The following is a 25,685-nucleotide window of genomic DNA, read 5'->3' as shown; positions in this document are numbered from 1 at the left end:
TGAATGTGGTGTATCTTGTTATAGGGATGCATTTGTAGTACATACTACCACTATGCTTGAAGGGTAACTTAAGAAATGACATTAGTGAAGTTATCTACAAGATAAGTGCTCAAGTAAGGCAAGGGTTTTCCCATAAGCCCCATAATTCTGTAGTCACAAGAAATATTCAATCTTCTTAATGGCAATCTTCAATCTTCTTACTAGCAATATTCAATTATATATTGTCTTTACATGTGAGTAATATTTTAATTTCCCTAAATGTATTGTATGGAGGTTTAGATGAATTCTTTCAAAGGAGTTACTCAAGCTGTCATTAAGAGATCAACCACCACTGAATCAATCGAAAGCTAGAACAGTTAGTTCAAGATGGGTGTTTTACTAAAAGATTTCCTTAAGAAAAGAGCAAGTTCAAAGGTCAGTATGGTTGAAGGATGGCTAGTCTAAGAGTCATTTGTATATAATTTAGATTTTATTTAACATATGGGTTTTTAAATGCCACAAACATGACTTGCATTTAGTGGGGTTTGTTTCCCAAGGAAAAGGAAGCAGGATGGATCAACTCCAATGACTAAAGGTCTTCAAATTTTATCTTTACAATTTAGGTGACATGCAAAAATGGACTAATAGATATGAGCAAGCTAAATTCGAAGATAATTTTGGGAAGCCATTGGAACCTAGCATTTTTAACCAATCTTGTGCTCTTACCAAATGATGTGAAAATGGAATTGTTATTAGATGGTCTCACTTTGGTAGATATTTGATGACCACACTAAGGAGTGAGAGTACTCAAGGAATTGTGATCAGTTATGTTTCCATGTAAGCGTGGAAATCCTCACATCATTAACTTTTATATACAATGTATATAAAAGCATGTATAACTTCACATATTCATTATGTGGTACAAGAAATATTCCTTGATGTGGTCCACAAGGGAGATAACTTCATATGAAGTGTATAGAAGAACATAGAGGCACATTTTCTTGTGGGGTTTTATCGCTTCATTTGTACAAAAATCAAGTGTTAGCACTAGAGATCCAAATCTAGTGATGAACATTGACGGATCTCAACTAGAGTCTTATGGTATAATATAATTGATGTGAATTTTAGACAGATTCAACAAGATGCAATGTTCAAGAGCATAGAGTATTCTGGTGTTAGAATGACTTTTTATAATGACAAAGATGACCCATGATCCACATCATTGGAAAGCTCTTAAAGAAGAGAATTTTTTATTTATATTCTTCGAATTTTATTTTCAAACATTTTACCACATGTCCATTTTTTAATGTTAGCACCACTAAAAAACACTACTTTTTTTTAGAAACCTAGATAAGGCTTCATCACATCAAGATCCCATTCATCAAAAGGATCCAACCTTTGAAAGTATTATTGGAACTCACCCTAATGTTGGACTGAAGAGACCTATAATACCACCATTTATGTCTAGAAGTAGCATGGTTGTCCTTTCACCAAGGACAATTGGCATGCCTCAACCAAGACTACCACTTGCTATGCCATTCATACCTCTGGCAGTATCGACACCTTTAGTTTCACAAAGATCTTTAATGGCCCCTCTTGGGCCAATGTGGAGATGCTAGCTTGTCAAAGCTATGGGAAGAGGGTTAAGGACGGAAATGACACTCGTTGTTCCTAGAGAACCTTGCGAACAATTTTGATCCAAAGCCTAGCAAGTTCAAAGACTCATGAACAAGTATGATGGCAAGTACAATGGTACATAGGATGCTCTAGATCATTTAGAGGTCTTTGAGAGCAAATGTGTAAAGGAGTAGGTGTCAATGAGGAGCTTACTCAAATATTAGCTTTTCGACAGACTCTGTATGGAGTAGCATGATAATGGTTTCTAACCCTAGGCTCTACGGTTACTTATGTTGACTTAAAGAATGTTTTTAGGGTAGAGTTCTCAAAGATTGGACCCAAATGGAGTCATCATGTACACCAGCTAAACAATGTCAAGCAACAAGAGAGTGACTCAGTACAAAAATACATTCAGCGCATAAGATATTATCATTGCCACTGCTCAATTGATGACAAACCAAGTGAACCAAGGTTGATTTTACTATTTCTTGAAGGCTTGAAAGATCAAAACTCGCACAGTTACCTTTTTTTGCAAAGAGGGGCAACCTTTAATGAGTGTTGCATAGATATTCTGGACTTTGATGATAACATGACTAGCATGAAAGGGGCTGAGAAATCAAGTATACCATTCGAGCCCCCCCATATCACAACCTCTAGTAGCAACAAGTTAGATAAAAGGAGTGTTGAGAACATGGTTATTGTTGTGCTTTAGAAAATGAAGAAGAATTGGAAAGTATTTCCTAGAGATTCTCGAGTATTGTAAGATTCCTCTCCCCTAGCTTTTGAGATGTATAGGTGTAAGAACTTTCCCTTTAGTCTCTTGTAATAATTCCCCCTCAGAAATGGAAAAAGATCTTGTTTTACCCTATTTTGGCCTTGAGAGATAAAATGTCTAGAGAGGTAAGAATAGGAAGAGGTTTCTTAGGCAAATTGAGAATTCCTCTAAGCAAGGGGCTATTGAGATATCGAGCTCATCTAGTGAGACGATCGACACTGATAACCCGCTTGGGGGATAGGCCCCACACTTACACCGCTGGCATGGATGGTGACATCATGGGTGATATACGGCTAGTGGGATGACAGGGGCTGTGTGGTGATAGCCATTCTAGAGACTGGCATAGTTATAGCGCCAGCTCATTTAGTTGGGTTCACACTATAGGGAACCCTAGTAGGTATTTGTTTAAGTACCTTTTCATAGGGTGTGTACTCTTATCTTTGTATATGGTATGTTGAGTGTTGAGTGAAGAAGAAGAAGATTTTCATCCTCTCACCTCTAGTGATCAAGGGCATATAACCCAATTGAGCATGTTGAGTGCTGTGAGAGAAAAAAGATCTTTTGTGATCACTAATGCACTTTTTCTCACACAAACCTAGGGAGCAGGACACTGGGGAGAAAGGAAGAAATAATATTCCATACACATCTTTCAAAAGATCTAAGGAATAGAAAAAGATAGAAAAGGCACAACAAAAAAATCAAAGTTGTCAACAACCAAATAGTCAATCAAAGTGGAAAAGGAGGGTAGTGTAATCATTAAAAGTGATGATGGGAAAACAGAGTTGTGTACTTCATCCATAGAGGTGAAATCCTGGGCATGGCTCAAAGAGCTATAGCTGGAAAACCTCAATGGAATGAACCCCAAGAATTTCCAAAGAAACTCAAGCAATAATATCCCAACCCCATTGAGAAAAGAACTAGGTTCACATTTTCACAAGACTTAGTGAAGGAATCTGAATACCAATTAGATGGACCCCTAGGCTTGGTTATCATAGACCCTTATAAATTTTTGCACGCACAAGGTATCCTTTGACCCCATACTAGAAGGATCCAAAGAAGAAAGTGTGTTGTCTCCCCTAGAAATTTGATGTAAAAAAGTAGAATTTGTAAATAAGGTATCCTTTGACCCCATACTAGAAGGATCCAAAGAAGAAAGTGTGTTGTCTCCCCTAGAAATTTGATGTAAAAAAGTAGAATTTGTGAGCAGGCCCATGGACATCGAAATTAGTGTAAATATGAAAAATGAGACAATGAACAAAGAAGCCAAGAGGGGGAAAGGTCGAGGATCCATAAACGCAAATGAATATCGTGTGAATGACTACCTTGAGGAGCAAGCAAAGCCTAATGCTACGTCACTATCCAGGTGACTAAATGAATCCTCACCAAACTCTTTTAACAATATCCCCTCTTATTTGGGTTCAAAATGAGCAATCACTTCAATGAGAGCACCTATCTTTGGACAAGCGAGGAGACAAAAAGATAGGACATGAATGAGCGCACTAATGGCTGCTCCTATCACACTCACATTAGGTGAATTCTTGTCAACAGACCTAGGCCTTTGGAAAGATATACGAGAGTGGATGGATGAGAAATTTGACTAGAACCCAACAGATGGGTCATACATGGAGTGTAAAGAGAGTTTTGCTTATTACTGATAATTGTATTATCGCCTATAAAAAGGTACTTGTCAATAAGTTTAGTAATTATTACTTTGAGGGGGAGGAGCTTGATGACACCTTGCCATTAAAACTAAAAAATGAAACATCTATAACAATCCTAGATGGGGTAGTTGGCATCAGCATAGCTATAAAACAAGGGAGAAATGGGGATCACAAAAGTGGCTTCCACTATCCTAAAATCAAATTGGCTGATGGAAATCTTACCATGTCCATGGGTTTAATTAGGATGAATAAGTTGGACTTACCTTTTTTCATGTATTTCTATCATTGACTTTAAAAAACCTATTACATGTAATGTGATATTAGAAATGCCATTTAAGAGATAGCACCAAATAGTCCATGACTAGGGAAGTGACCACGTCTATCTATGCAAAAGAGGTCATTATGAAGGTTAACCTCAGGAGTTGGAGTTAGCATACTTTAACAAAAGATCCTATTGAGGACGTAGATTATGTCACTACAGAAAGGACCATCAAAGATCAAGCTAGGAGTGTTTACCTTTTTGAAAACATCCAAACAGATGATCTGTCATCTATTGAATTGAACTTTGATGCCACATGTTTTTTGGAACAAGGGGATGATGAAAATTGGTTGCACAGCCTGGTAACAATTGATACGGTATCTAAAATAGAAGGTTCTTGCTTTTGTAACAAAGCTGGAATGGAAATATCTCTTGCCTTGATAGTGTATGCTATTGTGGATTCAGAGACCCTTATTAGGCTATACCAAGAATTGAGTTTTAGGAATCAAGAGCTCGAAGCCTCCTTAAAAAGAGCACAAGATACCTTAGTCGAGCTCCAGTCATCTATTGGGGTCAACTTGAAAAGTCACACATACTTCAAACAAAAGAGGACCTTCCAAAAGACTCTAAGAAGAATAAGGCCAAACCTATCAAAATTGAGGATCCCCCATTGGTCGAAACTGACCATGGCTCTCGCTCTATTACATAAGAGCCATGAACACCCATGAAATGCTTAAATAAACTTAGGAATCTTGGGGGAACAACATCTGTACAAACACCTGCCTTCTTTAGTGAGACTTAAATCCTTTCCCATTCTACCGAAACTCAAGAACCGATCAAGCTCAAATGTCAAAAAGAGAACAAATAATTGGCAATGAAGGATCTAAAAGCAAAGACTAAGATGAACGAATTAATGAAAGAAGAAGAAGAGTGGAGCACTAGACTAGTTCTTGAGCATTTTTGTAACTATAACGTAGGTGACAGGTTCATTCAAAGTGACTAGTTCTTGAGCATTTTTGTAACTATAACGTAGGTGACAGGTTCATTCAAAGTGACAAGGCAAAACAGTCCCCAACCCAATGGAAGTCTTTGAAGGACGTATGAATACAAAGGAGGTGGGCCTAGCTAAACCTAGAGAGTAGTCTAAGCCATTGTACATTGCAGAAGACATAGAACCTACAAAGGAAAAATAATTAGTATATCTCCTCAAAGAGATTTGTGATGTGTTTGCATGACCCCTTACTGACATGAAAAGTGTGCATTCTTTGGCTGTTACACAAATGATTCCCATAGTGGCTAAATCAAGGCCAATCAGGCAAAGGCCATGTGAAATGAACCTAATATATGCTCAGATTATCAAAGAGCAAATTCCATTTTTTTGGATGTCAGGCCCATCTATGATATTGAACACGCAAAGTGGGGTGGTGATGAAGAAAAACAATAGCCTCAGGGTTTGCATTGAACTTAAAAAGTTAACACTACCATAGTGAAAGATAGCTTCCCACATTATTTCATGGAGCACGTATAGTTTTCTCCACAGATTATCAGGATATAATAAAGTGATAATTTAATAGCATTTTCTACTCAATGGGGCATTTATAAATTCATGTTCTTTGGCCTTACCAATGCTCCAACATCATTCCAAAGATTGATGAGTCTAGCCTTCAAAGAGCTTCTTAAAAAACGTTTAGAAGTTTCCATGGATGATCTTTGTGTGAATTCCTCTTGGAAAGAACACCTAGACTATCTACAAAAAGTATTTAAGCTATGTAGGTTGTATTGCATCTTTCCAAACCTAAAGAAGTGTCAGTTCAGGGTACGCCATGGAGTAATTCTTGGACATACCACTGATGAGAGTAAAATAAAGGTTAACATAGGACTTCCACGATCCCTAAACTTCAAGGGTGTCCAAAGGTTCATGGGACATTGTGGATATTGTCTGAGATTTATCTTCATATATGCAGACCTCACATGACCACTATGCAAATTGCCTATTATCTTTGAATGGGCTGAAAAATGTGAGGATGCATTCCAGAAGTTGAAGATGGCATTGTCTTCAGCTCCAATACTTAAACCACCAATATGGGAAGTGCTTTTTCATGTGCACATTGATGCGTTTGCTTTTGCCATTGGTTGTATCTTAGAGTAACATGAAAAAATCACATGTTTTTTCCTATGTGCTATGCAAGCAGGCAACTCAACGACAAAGAAAAACTACACAACCACCAAATGGGAAGGATTGGCCATGGTATATGTAGTAAATAAGTTTAGACATTACCTTGCTAATAAGTGTGTATTTTGTTGACCATCAAGCACTTCTATATTTGGTGAACAAGCCTTGTGCTACTGAACAGATCACCTGATGGTTACTAATTCTCATGGAACTCAATTTTATAGTGAGAGTTAGAAAAGCCTTCGAGCATGTTCTGATTGATTATCTATCCATAGTTCTAAGTGGAGAACTTTCCATAGGATTGGAGGATGATTTGCTTGATGTATGTCTATTTCACCTAAGCATGATACCAGATTGTAGACGTGAAATAGTTTATTTTTTATTCACTGGCTTACTAATGGATGAATACAGCACTCGTGAGCTCGTAAGTTAATCAAGGGAGCATTTCCATACACACTTATAGCCAGCAACTTGTAATGGTAAGCCTAGGATGACATCTTGAGACTATGCATTCATGAGAACCATTATATTGAAATTTTAGAAGAAGCCCATACACACATTTGTGGAGGCCACTTTGCTGCAAAAATCACTTCATGCAAAATTTTGTAATCCATGATGTGGTGTCCTACCCTTTTTATTGATGCAGTTAAATTCATCAAGAGATGTGACGTGTGGTGTCAGAGATTTTGGTAACTCAAAGCAGGGATTGCATTCCCCCAACCTTTATCATGTCCTTTGCGACCATTTGCTAAGTAGGGCATTGACTTTGTAAGACCTGTAAGTCCGATGGCTCACTATACACAAGCTCACTACATAATTGTAGCCACTTGTTGTTGCTGTTGTACCCAAATGGGTAGAATCAAGAGAATTAGTGTGGGCCGATGCTAGGTTGATTGCCAAGTTTTTGTACGAAAATGTTATCACTTGATTTGGCTATCCCTAGAAATTATAAGTGATAGAGGAACCCATTTCTTGAATGAGGTTGTGACGTTCTTGTTGGATAAATTCATAATGATCCATAGAAAATCATCACCTTACAAGAAAATGGGCATGCTAAAAGTACCAATAAAGTCCTTTGTTTGATTCTGACCAAGACTGTAGAGGCATCCCGTTAAGACTGGAAACTTAAACTTCCTACCACTCTTTGGGATTATTGAACCACTTACAAAACAACTACTGGCATGACACCTTATCACTTAGCATATGGTCTTGATGCTATCACTCTAATTGAATTACTAATCTCCACCTTGTGGGCAGTAAAAGACATAAATATTATGGCCCATCAAGCATCAACTTGATGTTAAACATCAAGGTAGACCTTCAAGTAGATGTTGAACATCAAGCTAAATCTTTAACTTGATGTTAACCATGTTGAATCCTCTATTTGATTTTAAATATCAAGTTCTACTATCAACATGAAGAAGCTTATCATGATGTTGAACATCCAGGTGAATCTTTTATGCGATAGGATGATCCTTGGAGCAATGTGTGTGTCACGAATGCTCCTTGGCCTCGTTAGTGATTTGTCTTCCTTGTTGCTTTGTTTTTAATGATGTAAAACTTCCATAGCACCTTCACCTTCTTTCACTCTATAATGACAAGGAATATTGGTGAAGTGAAAAGGGGATTCATGTTTGGTCTTTAGGCTATGGGGTGTGCATGTACACTTTTAGGGTAGGGTGTGTATATGTGTGGATTATGCCTCCATTTTTGGGAAATGGGTGAAGCCTTAGTCTTTTTTTTAACACAATGAAGAAAAGTGTGATTGACATTTACATGTGTATTTGTATTATTATTTTTTTCATGTGACTTTCCTCTAATCAAATGGGGTAAACCTTAAGGTTTAAGGTTTTATCATGTATTTATTATATAACAATTAATATTTGTTAAATATCAATTTTAAAGGTATTCCCTAAGGTTTTAAAGGAAGTTTTTTCTTCTACGCGCAATGTCCTAAAGCAATTGAAGGTCTTCACTATGGCTTACAAGGGAAGTGTAAATATCAAATTTGAAGGTCTTCCCTAAGGTTTGCAAGGAAGTTTCACCTTCTATGCGCAATGGACTAAAGCAATTGACGGTCTTCCCTAAGGCTTGCAAGGTAGTTTCTCCTTCTACATTCAATATCCCGATTCATTTGTCTCTTTGTTCTATGTGTTGGTAAAAAATTGTGCGGCTCTCTTCATCTATGTGCTATAGACCTAGGCGACTATGGCCTTTTTCTCTTTGTTCTATATGCTCGCAATAAATATGGTCTTTGTATGAGGTTTAAAAATCCATGAGCAAGGCTTATGTGTTGTGGATTTTAGGTAAAGGGAATTTGAGGGAAAAATCATGAGAAAGAGCAACTATGGATTGGGCTTTGTTTCTCTTGCAACCTCTTGTATTCTTTAAGTAGTGCTATCTCCACACCATCTAGCTTAGGTTTTGGTAAGTTCAGCAAAGGACACACAAGATGTGAAAAATACTCACTAAACATGCTTTGGAGAAGTACCACAATGGCAAATTCTTATTCCATTGGCACACCTATGGTTGCAAGTTGAGCCATAAGGCTCTTCATATAGTTTATGTGCTCTGGGAGACTATTAGAGATGAGTACTTCATTTTAAGTTCATAGAAATGAATTTTTAAGCCTATCTTTTAATGCTTCCCTTTTTTCTCCAAAGAATCTATTAAGTTTGTCCCAAGATTCATGTGAATTTTTAGCCTCACTGAAGTATGTATGTGTCATTCAATCCCAAAGATAAAAGCTTTTTCATTTTTAACGAGCCATAATATTTCACTATCCCCCTTGCTTGTTGGTTCTTTTTTTTCCCATTTACAATGTAGCAAAGCCCCTTTTTTCATCAATATAAATTTTACCTTAGTCTAGCAAGCAGGAAACCCTTTTCCATAAAATTAATGTTTGTTAAAGTCATTGGATGATTGGCAAAGCAATCGAATGATAAGAGATTAGTTCAAGAATCAAACAATCGTAGAGATGAATCATCCATTCATGAAGGAACCGCATGATTGGAAGGTCAGATCAGTAATTATTGATCGGTAGGATGGATTTGAGAGATGAATCATGCAATAAGTTGATTTACTATGACAATCAACTATATCAAAAAAGGTAGAGTCGGATAGATAGGTATAATCTAGTGATTTTTGACATTGGAGGAGGCGATCAGAGGTGCCAAATTGAAGGTGGCATTGAGGATCAGAGGAGGCACTAGTTAGACGCAATTATACGATTATAGGGAAGATCAGAGAAGGTGGCGCTTGGTGATCAAAGACAGCGATTGGACAATGTCAGTAGCGATTTGGGAATTACAAAGCAATCAGAAGCCACAGTTTGAAGGTAATGATCGAAGGTTGTGATCGAGCGATTGGAGGAGAGCCAATTGGAGAATGTGGCACTTGGCGATTAGAGCTAGTGAAATTAGACAATCGCGCTATAGTGATTGGAGAATTGCAATTAGAGGCCACAGTTTAGTACAAAAAGTGCAGGTTACTTCATAAAATGCTCTCAGATTTGAGCTACGATAAGCTTAAAACACGATTAAAAGCAATCACCAACTTTACTAGTTGTTGAAGAATCAATGTAGCATTGCAAGATTATGAGAGAATATGTCACCTGAGATTTGTGAATATGCACCTAGTTTGAGTTATATATGCTGCTTACTCTTGTTGCTTGGAGTATAAAGAAGGTGTGTGAAGCCTTTTCCCTATGTATAATGCTCCACAACTACAGATTTGAGATGATTTGCTAAAAGGGGGAAAATGGTAAAGATGAGATTAGTGTTAATCACTAATTAGGTGATTAGGAATGGCTAGAACATCGAGTTGATTTATTAAAAGAGAGAAAATGTTAAAGATGTGATTAGTGTTAATCCTTGATTAAGTGATTGGGAAGATGTTGGCAACTAATCAGTCTGTTTGGCTGTAGCCTAGACTTCTTCCCTTTTTGTAACAAACTTATTACGGGCTAAGCCTTATTATTTTGTTAATCCTTGATTAAGTGATTGGGAAGATGTTGGCAACTAATCAGTCCGTTTGGCTGTAGCCTAGACTTCTTCCCTTTTTGTAACAAACTTATTATGGGCTAAGCCTTATTATTTTGTAAAAATCTTGTAATAGCCTCTTGCAAACGAGTATTACTAATTTACTTGACTGGATGTAAGAAGCAAAAGAAGGGAACTCTCAAGATGATGTTATGCAAAAGATAGGAGATTAATAGATGTGAGATTGATGTACAGTTAAGAGTACGAGCTAATATTCAAGAATGTCTTGTGGGTTGGTCTTTATCTTGACTCTATTTTTTATTGCATACTTCTATCTATTGAGTGTATTGCATGCTTATCTATGCGTTAATTCATATTTGGAAACATGAAGGATCTAGGAACTAACTTCTATGTAGTCATGATTAACTCCCCTAAGCATAACCAGACTGGTAGCTCAACGTTGGGTGTTAGCTTGTCGCATTGGGCATAGTTGAGATAGTCATCACTCTCCACTATGCATTTCGCTCTTGCATCTATGCATATAGCTTAATCTATGCATGCATTAATCTCTATACATATATCTTAAAATTGTTGAGACCTTCTATAATACTACTTAGACAAACAAGTTGGATAGTGCCCCTTTTGGGTGATAGCTTCTAAAGACTTGCCACACGCTTCCCACTATTAAAGCCAAAGGTAACTTCTCACTTCTCTTTTACAAGAGAAGAACAGTGAAAAGATCGAAGGCTCCCCCTTTACTATAACCACCTACTCAGGGATAACCACTCCTAACTCGACTTAACCAGCTTGATGGCCTACAATAATGTCCCATATCTTTATGCATAAGCCCTATGTATAGAGCTTTATGCATAAGCCCTACGCATAAGCCTATGCACATAGAGGTAAACCTAAGATTGTCCTAAACCCAACACCCAAGGGTGCAATAAAGGAAAAACATGCTATAAGCAATCAAAAGAAGAAGAGAGTTTACCTCTCTTATGTGGAGCCAAAAGAGAGGATTAGTGCAAGAGCTACAAAACAAAAGAGGCAACAACACAAGAATGCTCTAACAGAAGAATGCTTAAAGCTTAAACAAAAGATGCATGTTGTGATATTAAAACATTGTTGAGACCTTTTACAATATTGCTTTGACAAGCAGAGTGGACAATGCCCCTTTTGGATGATAGCTTATGAGGACTTTCCACATGCTCCCCACTACTAAAGCTAAATGTAATTTCTCTTTTACAAGATAAGGATAGTGAAAAGATCTAAGGATCCCCCTCCACTATAACCACCTACTCATGGATAACCACTCCTACCTTGACTTAACTAGCATTCTAGATGGTCTACAATAATGTCCCATATCTTTATGCATAAGCCCTATGCATAGAGCTTTATGAATAAGCTCTATGCATAAGCCTATGCACATAGAGTTAAACCTAAGCTTGTACTAAACCCAACACCCAAGGGTGCAATAAAGGAAAAACATGCTGTAAAGCAATCAAAAGAAGAAGAGAGCTTACCACTCTTATGTGAAGCCGAAAGAGAGGATTAGTGCAAGAGCTGCAAAAAAAAAGTGACAAAAATACAAGAATGAAAAATTAAAGCTTAAACAAAAGACGTATGTTGTGATATTAAAACATTGTCAAGACCTTCTACAATACTGCTTAGATAAGCAGGGTGGATAGTGCCCCTTTTGGATGATAGCTTCTAAGGAACTTGCACACGCTCTCCACTATTAAGACAAAGGTAACTTCTCTTTTACAAGAGAAGAATAGTGAAAAGATCGAGGGCTCCCTCTCCACTATAAACATCTACTCGGGGATAACCATTCCTAACTTGACTTAACTAGCATTCTAGATGGCCTACAATAATGTCTTATATCTTTATGCATAAGCCCTATGCATAGAGCTTTATGCATAAGCCCTACACATAAGCACATAGAGGTAAACCTAAGCTAAACCTAAACCCATACCCAAGGAGAGCATTAGTGCAAGAGCTGCAAAACAAAAGAGGCAACAACATGTAAAGGAAAAACATGTAAGCAATCAAAAGAAATAAAGGAAAAACATGTAAGCAATCAAAAGAAGAAGAGAGCTTACCACTCTTATGTGAAGGCAAAATAGAGCATTAGTGTAAGAGCTGCAAAATAAAAGAGGCAACAACACAAGAATACTCTAATAGAAGAATAATTAAAGCTTAAACAAAAGAGGCATGTTGTGATATTAAAACATTATTGAGACCTTCTACAATACTTCTTAGACAAGCAAGGTGAACAGTGCCCCTTTTGAATGATAGCTTCTAAGTACAAGTTCCACACACTCTCCACTATTAAAGCCAAAGGAAACTTCTCTTTTACAAGTGAAGGATAGTGAAAATATCAAGGACTCCCCCTCCACTATAGCCACCTACTCGCAGATAACCACTCCTAACTTGACTTGACCAGCATTCTAGATGGCCTAAAATAATGTCCCATATCTTTATGCATAAGCCCTACACATAGAGATTTATGCATAAGTCTTATGTATAAGCTGCCCTTAAGGCTTAAGATAAATGCAATATAGTTAACCCTTTAGGATTACATAAATAAGAGAGCTTACCTCAACAATGTCAAGCCAAAGGAGAAGAATACAATGCAAGACCTACAAAACAAAACATGAGAAAAAGTGATAGTAACACATATTAACTCCATGCATGCATAGAACTCCATATCAAAAAAGAATGAACCCTTTGGCTTATGCATAAATTCCCCATAAGCTTTAAGCTTCAATCTCTTTGCATAAGCATTAAGCATAGGATTATGCATAAGACTTAAGCATAAGCCTTAAGGTTATGCATAGATATTGAGCATAATACTTAAGCTTATGCATAAGCTTAAGCCTGAAGCCTTAAGCCTTAAGTATAAGGTTAACTATATTGAATTTTTCTTAAGCCTTAAGAAAGCTTAAGCATATTGCATTCATATTAAGCCTTATACATAGGCCCTAAGCTTAAGAATTATGCATGTGCATTAAGCCCTATGCATAGGCTTATGCATAAGACTTAAGCCCTATGTTAAGCCTTTATGCATAAGACCTACGCATAGGCTTATGAATAAGCCTTAAGCTGTATCCATAAGCTTAAGCCTTAAGCTCTATGAATAAACTCAAACCTATGCATAAACCTTATGCATAGGCCTTATGCATAGAGCTTGCAAAAGGCTTGTGCATAACTTGACCTAACCCTAATCCCAGCACCCAAGGGTGCAATAACACAAAGAGAAAAGCATAATCAAAGAATGGAAAAAGAGGGTATGCATAGAGCTTGCATAGAGGTAAACCTAATCAAGAGGCTTCATAGGCTTCTTACAATGTCTGTGCATAGGCTTCTTGAAAGCTTGCATGAAGCTTATGCAAGCTCTATGCATAAGCTTCATGCATAGAGCTTATGCAAGCTCTATGCATAAGCTTCATGCAAGCTAGCAAGAAGCTTGTGCATAGAGCTTACAAGAAGCCTATGCAAGCTCTATGTATGAGCTTCTTATTGCATAAACCCTATACAAGACAGAAAAGCTTATACAACATGCTTTATCTACCCACCTCCCCATCTCGAGGCCTCTTGTATACAAGTAAAAAAGGAGAAAAATTAACAAAAGCAGAAAGGGTTTACGATCCATACCTAGAAGTGAAGATATTATGTAAAGATAGGCAGACCTGCAAATACAAACACAACACAAGCAAGAAGCATTATTATGCATAGAGCTTGCAAGAAGCCTATGCAAGCTCTATGAATGAGATTCTTGTATAAACTCTATACAAGGAAGAAAATCCTATACAACATGTTTTATCTAGCCACCTCCCCATCTCACGGCCTCTTGTATATAAGTAAAAAAAGAGAAAAAATAACAAAAGTAGCAAGGGTTTATGGTCCATACCTAGAAGTGAAGAGATTGTGTAAAGATAGGTAAACCTGCAAATACAAACACAACACAAGAAAACCAACAAGAAAATCAAACCATTAATAGAGTTGGGGAAGAAGAAGAAGAAAAAAGAACCTTGAGTAGTGAGAGAAGGAGAAGAGAAGGAGAAGAAACCTGCAAAACAAACAAACATATACAAATACACACACACACATGCACAAATTAGTAAATCCATGGTAATAAGGAGAGAATCATGAAAAGAAAAGGGGGGGGTTAGGAGTCTTCACCTTTGAAACCAACTGTGCACTTCAACAAAAAAGAAAAATGGTAACGCGATAAAGTTTCATAATTTTTACGAGCATCGGTATCTGCACCAGTAATAATTAAAATTGTTTTCGGCGATTATACCTGCGATTATATCGGCACACATAATGTTTCACAAACTTTGAATTTAAATTTTTACCTGCGCACCCGATTTACCACCGCTTACACTGACACTCGTAATAGTCATCCGGTAACTGACCATTCCCTTGTACTAAATTGATTTTTCACCCCTAACAAAACCTGGTCCAAAGCAACCCCAAGTTCCTCTCATTGTGCGGTATCCAAACAATCTTGTTATGTCAGATATAAGATCACAAAAATTAGTAAAGATATGGACTCAAAAAGGGTCCTCTGACAAGAGCCATCACTTTTCTAGTAAAAAGGGGACCGTGTGGTGAACCTAATGTTTCTTATGTCAAGGCCCCCACATGTGACATACTGTTGAAAAGCCCTTGAAAAGTAGATTCTAAATCTTTGGAGTTGATATGCTTATGATGTCTTCCACGGTAAAAGGAAGCCTTTCAATGATTATGACATCCATATAACATGGATATCACAATCATTGGAATCTACCTATGGAAGGCATAACTTGAGCATAGTAACTCCAAGGTTACTGGAGATGGTAGATATTTGCAATTTATATGCTCAAGATGCCTCCCCCACTAAAAGGTAGACTCGAATGATTGTGACATGGATGTCACAATCGTTAGAATTCACCTTTTAGTCGGGAAGGTATAACTTGAGCATAGTAACTCCAAAGTTGTCAAATGTGGTAGCTTAATCTACTTTTCAAGGGATTTCAAATGGTATGTCGCATGTGGGGGTTTTGACATGAGATATATAAGGTTTACCATAGTCCTCTCTTTTCTAGAAAGATGATGAAATGGCTCTTCTTAGAGGGCCCTTTTTTAGTCTAACATTTTTTTAATGCAAGCAACCAACAGTTGTTAGGAAACTTATCTTGCTTCCATGATTAGGTCTTTAAGCCATATAAGCGTAACTGGTGGTTCTTCTTACCATGTATTCCTCTCTATCACAAAGGAAGTTGCTTCACCTTCCTGACACACCTATCACTATCCACTCTATCTCACACAAGGATAGATAGGAACATGAGCAAAGCACTTACCTTATCTCTACTCTCAACTCTCTCTTTCTTTCTCTCTCTCACACACACACAAAGAATATAAAGAGAAAGTGGAAAAATAGAGAACATGTTTAGCACAAAAGGGGATTAGTGAGAGAGAACCATCATGAAGGACCATCTTTTTTACCTCCATCTAGGCATAGATGGAAAAGGAGCATTCTGGTGTGACAACAAAATGAGGAAGTGATGGACCAGCTAGCACACCCACACAGGGAAGTTGGAGTTTGCAGGTCTAAGGCAAATCCCAATGATAGATGCTTCGGCATGGCTAAGGTAAGCTCTTGACTTGAACATCTTTTGTAATTTATTATAAGATAATGTGTTATATACAACTAGACTTTATTGACACTTGGGCACGCAAAACCCCTAAATTAACTAATTGAGTTTGGGTATGGCCACATTTCTCCTAAATGCTAACCATGGTGGCTTTTTGTCAGCTGGGACTTGATTATCTTGCCTCATAACATGATGGTCATGGTGGGCTTACATGGCATGGGTTTTCTACTCTCTTGTCCTCGGGTTATCTACTTGATAGTAATTCATTAAGGTCTAATTAGAGCTTTACACTTGTATAATTGATTGAATTTTTCTAATCGCTACTAGTAATTTTTTCTTTAGTTATTATTACTTTTATATAAGGAAATCAATTAGTAGAGGCATGGGAGCCATGCAAAATTAATCCTAGGGATTAGGATAGTTTTTATCAACACCCACATTCTTACATTAAAAAAGGTGCGAGAAATGGGATTTGAAACCATGACATTGCCTTGGAAACCACACGCTCTACCACACAGTTACTTGTTGACCCGAGCTCTTAAACAAATAGTACATAATTTTAGAAGAAGCAATTGTCTTAAGTGCCATAATAAGATGTGGTTTTTTTTAAGTGCATGTGAACATTACTTAATTTTCATGAAAGCTGTTTGTGGACATTCAAACTAGATGCAATATGAAGTACTTAATGGGTGTACATATTGTTTGTGGACATTCAAACTAGAAAGTACTTAATGGGTGTAACAATATGTAGTAATTGATAGATGCAATATGTAGGAGAGTAAGTAGATGCTAGTAGTTAATGGATGTTTGGTTAAGGGGTACCAATACCATGTTGTAGGGTTTGAGAGATGAGGCTACTCATACGAACAACCAACTACCTTTCTTGGAAGAAGGCCATCGGTGAGAATATATATTATCCTAACACTTGACAAGGTTTTGCATAAGTATCTTCCTGCTATATTTATCATCAACCTACCACCAATATGTAGCATTAATCAGATCAAAACGAAGGTAAGTTTTTAACCCCGTTTCTAAAAACCTTGATTTTGATAGAAACCTATTGCCAGAGAATCTCACAATGGGAGATTTGCAAACGCTTGAAAGCAAGCTTGAATTGGGCATAAGTCGTGTAAGAGCGAGAAAGGTATTATATAGTTTTCCTTGTTTATCAATAGGTCAATTGGCATTCTTATGCAGCCGGCTGAACATAATCTTCACTTTTTCTTGTGTAAGCAAGGCGCAACTACTAATGCAACAACAGGTCCATCATGGTTTGTGAAACAACGTGCAATGAGGCTACAAATCTTTATGACAGGTTTGTGGTCATGTAGATGCAGAGAAAGGAGCCGTATGAACCCTAAAAAACACTATGTATGCAGCCTGTGGTAACTAGCGCAAATAATGCGCACCCTTTCATGTTTTGAATTCCCATGGATCCTTAATTAGTCGGGCCTATCATGAAAGGGTGCGCAAATAATGCGCACCCTTTCATGTTTTGAATTCCCATGGATCCTTAATTAATCGGGCCTATCATATACATAAAAGAACGGCAGCTATAAAATGCGCATAATATAATATCCTATTATATATATCTTCATGAGGTCTTATTTCATTCCTAGTTTCACATGGGAATTTTCACCCAGCTACACAATACTACTCACTACACACACGCGCGAGTACTACAAGGGGTATCACCTTTCCCAGTATTGGTCACTTTGTATGCAGTGGGTAAGCCATGGGGGGGAACAAACCCTACAATTTAGTCACTCGGTCGATTGGAGTAAGCACCCTATATATCTTTTGGTAGAACTGGGCATCGTTAGTTGATTGATATCCATGGCAATAGAGGTATTAATTTTATTTTTTTTGTTGTGGAGGTGATTCTTAATAGTCTTTATTTATATTGAGAGCTTTCTTTGAGCTCGTTAACATGAGGATTGAGAAAAGCTTGGGTACGAAAAGTTGTACTTGTGTAGGTGCCCTACATTCTTTTCTGGTTCTTTTTTTCTTTTTCGGATACCAGAGAGATTCTAACCCAACACCTCTTCTTGCAACAAAGCATGGGTGCTGCCTAAATTGGAGATGAGAGAAACATATAGTCTAATGTTGATATAAAGAGAGAGCACTAGCTTTGAGAGTTGAGGAATATTAAGGCATTTGTGATCGCAACCTCAAACTCAAAAGTTGGGTTATATATAGGCTATAAGGCAAATGACTCTTTACGTTGGGCATGCATTAAGTTCTAATTGTGGATGTACTGAAACCACTATATTACCTTGTGTAGAAGGCTTTTTTATCTGATTTGACTTGGGTAACTCAACTACTAGTATAGCTAATGCTCATTTTTTTTAAATGAATGTGCTTTTTACAGGTTTCTTTGTAGGATCCTCTTTTATTACGAGTAAAAGGATTGCTTCATGGTTGCACAAGTTTGGGTTAAGCTAGTTGACTTTCTTTCTTGGATGTATTATGCATTTTTAAAAAAAATCTTTAGGTAGACCTTTGTTTATTACCCCCTTATCCCTCTCTAGGTAAGGCTTCTAATAAAATATGCATTGTTTGAGATAGTCTTATCCCAACCCCTCAAGCTATGAAAGGAGATGCTGTTTGGTGGATATGGTGAACTTCGGATTCCTCTTGAATTTGGTAACTTTTTTGTTAAGGATCATTTTTAAGATAGCTCAATCTTCTAAATAATATATGTGCATGTAGAAAGCCAATAAAATTCTTTCATGACTCAAGTTAAGATCAATGAAGAGGGTTGTATTCCTACTAACAAAGGTAACGACATCCTCGTTTAAAAGACTTACATGTTCATCTAAGTAGGAGCCTAAACTTTGGGATATGGTGGAGCTTAAGAAGGGGACTAAGTAGAAGAGAATAATGTGTGAGAAGTAGCTTCAATTTCTTCTTCTTCGTAAAATCTTTCATGGGACTCTTCTATCTGTGGATAATGAGGGCTATCTAAAAATCGACCTTCTTGAAAATAAATGATGTTGTTGGATATCTTTTTGTACAAAAGTTTATTTCTGTGCATAGATCCTAGAATGAGCAAGAAGCTAAACCATGCTAATGACATTGTTGGGATAGACACATATGCATGTCATCGCATCTATGCCAAGGACTTTGTTGGCATAGATATGCATGTACATAAAGAGATAGATCAAGAAGTTATAATTGATTGCAAGGTTTGTATCTCTTTTAATGTAAAGAGTGATTGTACTTCTAACTCATTATATAGGTGTTTGGGATATAACGTAAAGAGAATGTCGCCGGAGAGGGAGAGATTGAGCTCCTTGTGCAAGAAAACACACATATAAAAGAGAAAGAATCACAAGATATGGATGGCTTAATTTTCTTCTCATATCTTCTTCTCATATCTACAACCATTAACATAAAGAGATATGAGTATATACATAAGGGAAATCACTCTTACTATCACATCCAATAGTCGGTTAATAGTATGAGCTTGACTCTATGAGTTGGCTCTATAACTATGCCATTACTCTAGTACTCCAAAGTGGTTATAACTTAGCCTGTTGTCCATTGGTGTCATATCAACCATAATCTCAGCAACCATGCCAGTGGCATAAGTACGTAAGCTATCACCTAGGTGGGTCATCAATATTTGTGTGGCAGCACTAGTTGAGATTGATATCTCAATACTTCACCTCGATCTCAAATCCACACACTGCTCTCCAAAGTAAACTTGTGAAGATTCTCTTGACTAATGCCTTCACGAAGATGTCAGCCGCCCGCTTGATCCTGTCTTGATGTATACCGGATCTACATCAACTTTTTTCCTCAAATAGTGATGATACACCTTAATGTACTTCGTTCTAGCATTGTATACTAGATTATGGGCTACTCTTGTTATCATAATAAATGACATCAGCCCTATCCAAGAGCTTACCAATATTAGTAAGTAACTTCTAAAACCAGGCTACCTCACAAGCCATAGCAGCACCCCATACTCTACCCTTGTACTCGACAAAGTAACTATTGGTTGTTTCTTGCTACTCCAACTCATAGAAGAGCAGTCCTAAATGAAAACATAAAGCCATTGGTAGATCTCTTGTCTATAACACTATCAATCCAATCAGCATATACATATACCCATGTACCCAACTGTATATGTGTACCTGGCTCATATAAAAGGCCATAATTGTTATAAGCACACTATGTGTGCATATACTAGGAGGCTAACCCACATTACGCTTGTGAGCATAGGAGCATGGGAAGAACAAGCTCTAGTGGAGCATGGGTTAGGACTAACCATAAGGGTTAAGGTTAGGGTCATGCATCCAAGGGTCACACATGGGAAATGGAAAGTCAAGAGTCACTTGAGGGCCCTCCTATATAATAGGGACATGGGGCACACTCAAGGGGGGCTTGGGGGCTTGGAGGCCTAGGCTATGGTCTCTTGTGTAGAGGTGCACATCTACTCACCTACCATTTCACACTATAGCTACATGCTATTGGATTGGAGTTATACCTCTTGATGGTATGGGACATCAAGGTAGAGGTAAGATGTATTTCATTTATAATTCATGTGTGTATCCCTTGGGCTTGGGGGAGGTCAGGTGGTTGATTTTATGCCTGATCTATGCATGTTTATGCATAACAATTATCTAGAGAGATCTTAGGGTTTTAACAGTGGTATCATAATAATCTTTGTTGTTGATTTTTTAAAAGTAAATTTTAATATTTACTAATAAAAATGTTATTTTGTTGATTTCATCGATATGACGATTGGAACGCGTGTTACTACAATTCAATGGACGAATCGACGTTGCGGGGTATTCCATGAGTTGCGTGTTACTACAATTCAATGGATGAATCGACGTTGCGGGGGTATTCCATGAGTTGCATGTTACTACAATTCAATGGATGAATCGACGTTGCGGGGGTATTCCATGAGTTTAATGCTGTTTTTTCTTATTTTTTATGGTTTAAACTAAGCATTAGTGGATTTTTTTGCAAAAATACCACATTTTTTACTATAGATATTTTTGGTAGAATGGATTTCCTAAATTTTTAGGAATTTTTAGGAATTTTTTTCTAATTTTTTAGAGTATTTTTATGGTTAAAAATATATTTTTTATACATTTTTATGGGTTTTTCCACGGGTATGCGATCAAATTCCTGTCAATTTTCTGTTGAAATGCAATAGGGGACAGCATGTTGATGCATGAAATGCTCTCCCGTGTGGGGCTCTCTCCACCTCTCAATTTTGATTTTCCCTTCTTTTTTTCGTAAAAATTTCTCTTAAAAGGTATTTTTTAAAACATTAATCATAATTAAAGTTAATTATGATTAAGTAAAGTTTAACTAAAAACTTTAATCAAAAGATTAAAGTTAATCTCCCTGTTAACAGAGGGGAGAGGGTAGAGGAGGACGGTGTATTGGATGGAGAAGAAGGAAGGTGTATTGGATGGAGAAGGAGAGGAGAGAGGGGAGAGGGAGGATTCCATCTCCCTCTTCTTCAACAGGCGCAATGCGTGGGGGGGAGGAGGGGGGGGAGAGGGAGAGGGGGGGCTGCGCTGCAGCCAGCCGGGCCAAAACTGCCTCCCCCCCCTAAAAGATCAAAAACCTTAATAAGCTAAAAGCTTATTATTATATTTTTTTAAAAGAATCTTTTATTAAAAAAAGCTTTTGAAAAGGTTTAAAAAAAAGCTTGGAAAAAGCAAGAAAATGTGAAATTTGAGATAAAAATTTTCTGAAAATTTGTTCTTGAATCCTGTTCGCTTTTCATCTTCCGGAAAACCTTTGGCTTTCCGTTTTCCCGAAACCTTTTGGTTTTCCGAATTTGGGAAAATCTTTGACCTTCCGTATTCCGGAAACTTTTGACCTTTCACATTCCGATTGTTTTTGTCTTTTTATTTTCCCGAAACTTTTGGCTTTCCGTATTCCGAGAAAACCATTGGAATTCCAAAATTTCTTGACCGTTCATATTCTAAATGCGTTCGAGGTTTATTGAAAATTTTAAAAAATTCCTAAAAATTAGTGAAAATTAGGCAAAGGTTATTTTAAATTTCAAAAAAATGTTGGGTTGGTGTTTGGCATGTGGATTCGGGCACCCGTGACCATTCAAATTCTTTTAAAAATATATTTTTTGACACAAAAAATTAAAAAATCCATAAAAATTATAAATTTTCATTGGATTTGAGAATTGTCGGGCGGAATTGGAAATTTTGTGGAACGATGGGATTCTTTGGAGAAATTAGGAATATTCTAGAAATTATTTTTAAAAATTCTAAAAATTGATATTTTTAAATATCAATGGTATTTTGGTAAATTAAATTACTAAATTTTTTTAGAAAAATATAGGTTTGGAATGCCATAAGATAGGTCTAGTGGTCATATTTTGAGGCCCTAGAAAATTAGGAAAAAATCATGATAATTCTTTTTCTTGAGAATTTAATATTTTGGAGGGTTATTTAATGTTGAAGTACGTTTTCTCGTGTTGACATTACATAGATGCGGGTTATTTGCATATTATTAATACGGTTGTACCTCGTATTAGTAGTTATATCTGTTTGGATTAATTCTAAATGATGTTTTCATGATTTTTTACCATTGTTTAGCTATTCTTTTTGGACATGTTACATACTTTTAATGGCTGTAATCTAAGCTCAAAGTGTGTTTTACCTTTGACACTTTTCCATGATAATTTATTTTGCACTTGTTTAAGTGTGATTTGTGCTTAATTTCTTAAGCCGAAGACAAATTCTATCATGGGTTAGTTGATCGGTTTATTTTGGTGGATTTTATTGAATGTTTTCCAAGTTTTATATGGACTCATCAGGTTCTGCCTAGATCACTTATGTCTAGGGTTTTCTTATTGAGTGCTACACACATGTGTTTCACTTGCTTACTTTGGAGTTTTGTTTGAACGACACTACGTTTATATACTCTGGATTGATGAGTTGGCCACCAATTTTAATGCTGCTTTTGGGTATGATTAATGACCATTATATGGAATGCATTGATTGTTATGATCAACTATGGTTTTCATGGATTTGAGGAGCTTTTATGCTTTTATCCATGGTTTTATAAGAATCTTTTGATCTTTTGGATAATATCATGTGCTTTGAGGGTAGCATTTGTCTTCGTTTTATAAGAATCTTTTGATCTTTTGGATAATATCATGTGCTTTGAGGGTAGCATTTGTCTTCGTTTTTTGCACATAATTTTTTAGTACATTGCTTGTACTGTTGTACATATTCCAACTCGGATACCTAGTTGCTTATTTTGTATCTAGGTGGGTTATTTTTCTACCCCAGCTTTATTGTGTTTATTGGGTAGTTATCATTAGAAAGACACCAATAACTCAATTTCTTTTCTAATGATATACTCGAAAAGAGTTATTCCTTGATGTGGTCTCAGTTATATAGAGACATGATTTAGTATATGAAAGTCTGGATAAGGCTATTTTTCTTTTATACATGATTTTATTCATTTTTTCCTAGACGGCATACTAGGGAGTTTCAAATTGTTAATGCATGTATGGGCGGTATCATGGTGGTATGGGACGCTAGTGATCCCTCACATATATTATCTTATGGGATAATTTGGGCTCAAGATTGTTGCTCTGCTTACATCACTTAGCATGTTGACCTCAACATTCAAAGACAATCTCATTTTCTAAATTCACTAGAAGTTATAGTGTGGGCATTCTCTAGATAAACTTCTTTTATCTATAGCCTGCATGTTTTGATAAGGGTAATCTCGTCGACATTTTTACTTGTTGAAATCTCTTTCTTTAGAGTGCAAACAAGTTTATCTTGTTGTGTTCGGATTAAGGAAATTTGAATTTTTCCTTTGTTGGCATTTCTTTCTCTAGTTTTGTACTTTAGGTGATTTATACAATCAAACCTGATAGGTTTACGGCGGATAAACATATGTGACTCATCGACATGTTGATGACTCTCTATGTTGATATGGATAACTCGGGACGTCGATTATTCCATATGCATATGTGGGTATGTCAGGGCATCGATGAATCCCTGGTTTCTGCTGTTATAATGCCATGTTTTCCTACTTTATTCTGAATGGTTTACAACAACGAGAAAGTTACTTTGAATGTGAATTGCTCTGATCATTCGCAGTCTGATGGGCAAACAGAGTATATGAATCAGATTGTAGAGTATATGCTTCGTGCATATGTCTCTAGAAAATCATCATATTGGAAAAAATATCTTCCAATGAGATGGAATTTGCCTATAACAGTTTTAAATATACGGATATTGGTTTTAGTGCGTTCATGCTTATGTATGGGTATCAACCCAGGGCACCTATTGATGTCGGTCTTAAGGACATCAAGCTTGATGCATCGGGGGATTTCTTGCGTGATATGTAGGAAATGCTGACCAAAGCTCGGGATTCTATCAGGAGTGCTCAAGGTAGGGCGTGGTTTTATGTTGATAAGAGACACTCATCTCGGTCTTTTGAACCAAGAGCGTTGGTTTATTTGAATGTTCCTAAAGATTCTCACACTTTGTCAAAAGAAAAATGCTTGAATTTATCTCCTAGATAATGTGGTCCATTTTTGAGTTATACATCGGATTGGCACGGTTAATTTTGAACTTATAACTACCTCCACATGTTAGAGTTCATCCAGTCTTTTATATCAATAGATTGAAAGGGAAATTGGGAGGTGAGGATAACATAGTTACTCCTCAAGAGCTCGTTGAAGTCAAAGATTTATCCTATGTTCCACATGAACCTGATAAGATACTTGAATTCAGGGAGGAAAGGAAACTTTGTAGTTGACTAATCCCTGAGGTTAAATTTAGGTGGAAAGATAGGAAAATAGAGGATTCGACTTGGGAGTCGGTTGATATTGTTCAGTTCAGTTCTTCTTCTTTTCATTGCAAGAGTGTAATATTTTGAGAGAGGGGAAGTAAAGTCAATATTAGGTAATTTGGGAAAAATCTCACATTTTGGGAATCAATTACTCCATATAGTTTTGGACATATCTTAAACATACTAACTCCAAATTTGTCGGAGATCATAGATTTAGATTCTACTCTTCAAGATCTTTCCGATGATATGTCACATGAGGGGGTTTTGACAAACTTTTGGACAAGTTCACCATGCTCCCATTTTTACAATGGGAATGGGATTTTTCCCAAATTATCTAATATGGTGTTAGTATGTTATATGTACATTATGTGTGCATATACTAGGAGGCTAACCCACATTAGACTTGTGAGCATGGGAGCATGGGAACAAGCTCTAGTGGAGCATAGGTTAGGACTAACCTTAAGGGTTAAGGTTAGGGTCACGCATCCAAGGGTCACACATGGGAAATGGAAAGTCAAGAGTCACTTGAGGGCCCTCCTATATAACAGGGGCATGGGGCACACTCAAGGGGGGCTTGGGGGCTTTTAGGCTTAGGCTATGGTCTCTTGTGTAGAGGTCCCTATCTACTCACCTACCATTTCACACTATAGCTACATGCTATTGGATTGGAGTTATACCTCTTGATGGTATGGGACATCAAGGTAGAGGTAAGATGTATTTCATTTATAATTGATGTGTGTATCCCTTAGGCTCGGGGCTAGTCGGGTGGCTGAGTTTATGCCTGATTTATG

The 25,685-nt window shown here is 37.0% G+C and overlaps 1 protein-coding gene across 1 annotated transcript in view; it reads left to right on the top strand.

Annotated features, from left to right (window-relative positions):
* LOC147629797 (MADS-box transcription factor 23-like) overlaps positions 1-17,539 on the top strand; it is a 76,083-nt gene extending 58,544 nt beyond the window's left edge. The window contains exons 4-6 of the mRNA XM_086810848.1: positions 16,925-16,986; positions 17,140-17,230; positions 17,324-17,539. Of these exons, the coding sequence (XP_086666974.1) occupies positions 16,925-16,986; positions 17,140-17,230; positions 17,324-17,365 (195 nt within the window). The 3' untranslated portion in view covers positions 17,366-17,539. The remainder of the gene's footprint in view (positions 1-16,924; positions 16,987-17,139; positions 17,231-17,323) is intronic.
* The last annotated feature ends 8,146 nt before the right edge of the window (positions 17,540-25,685 follow it).

This window comes from Cibotium barometz, chromosome 17 (assembly GCF_041138505.1).
Source record: "Cibotium barometz isolate CiBa-2024 chromosome 17, ASM4113850v1, whole genome shotgun sequence".
NCBI classification, from domain to species: Eukaryota; Viridiplantae; Streptophyta; class Polypodiopsida; order Cyatheales; family Cibotiaceae; genus Cibotium; species Cibotium barometz.
The sequence above is the reverse complement of the archived record's forward strand: the minus strand, read 5'-3'. Positions and strand labels throughout refer to the sequence as shown.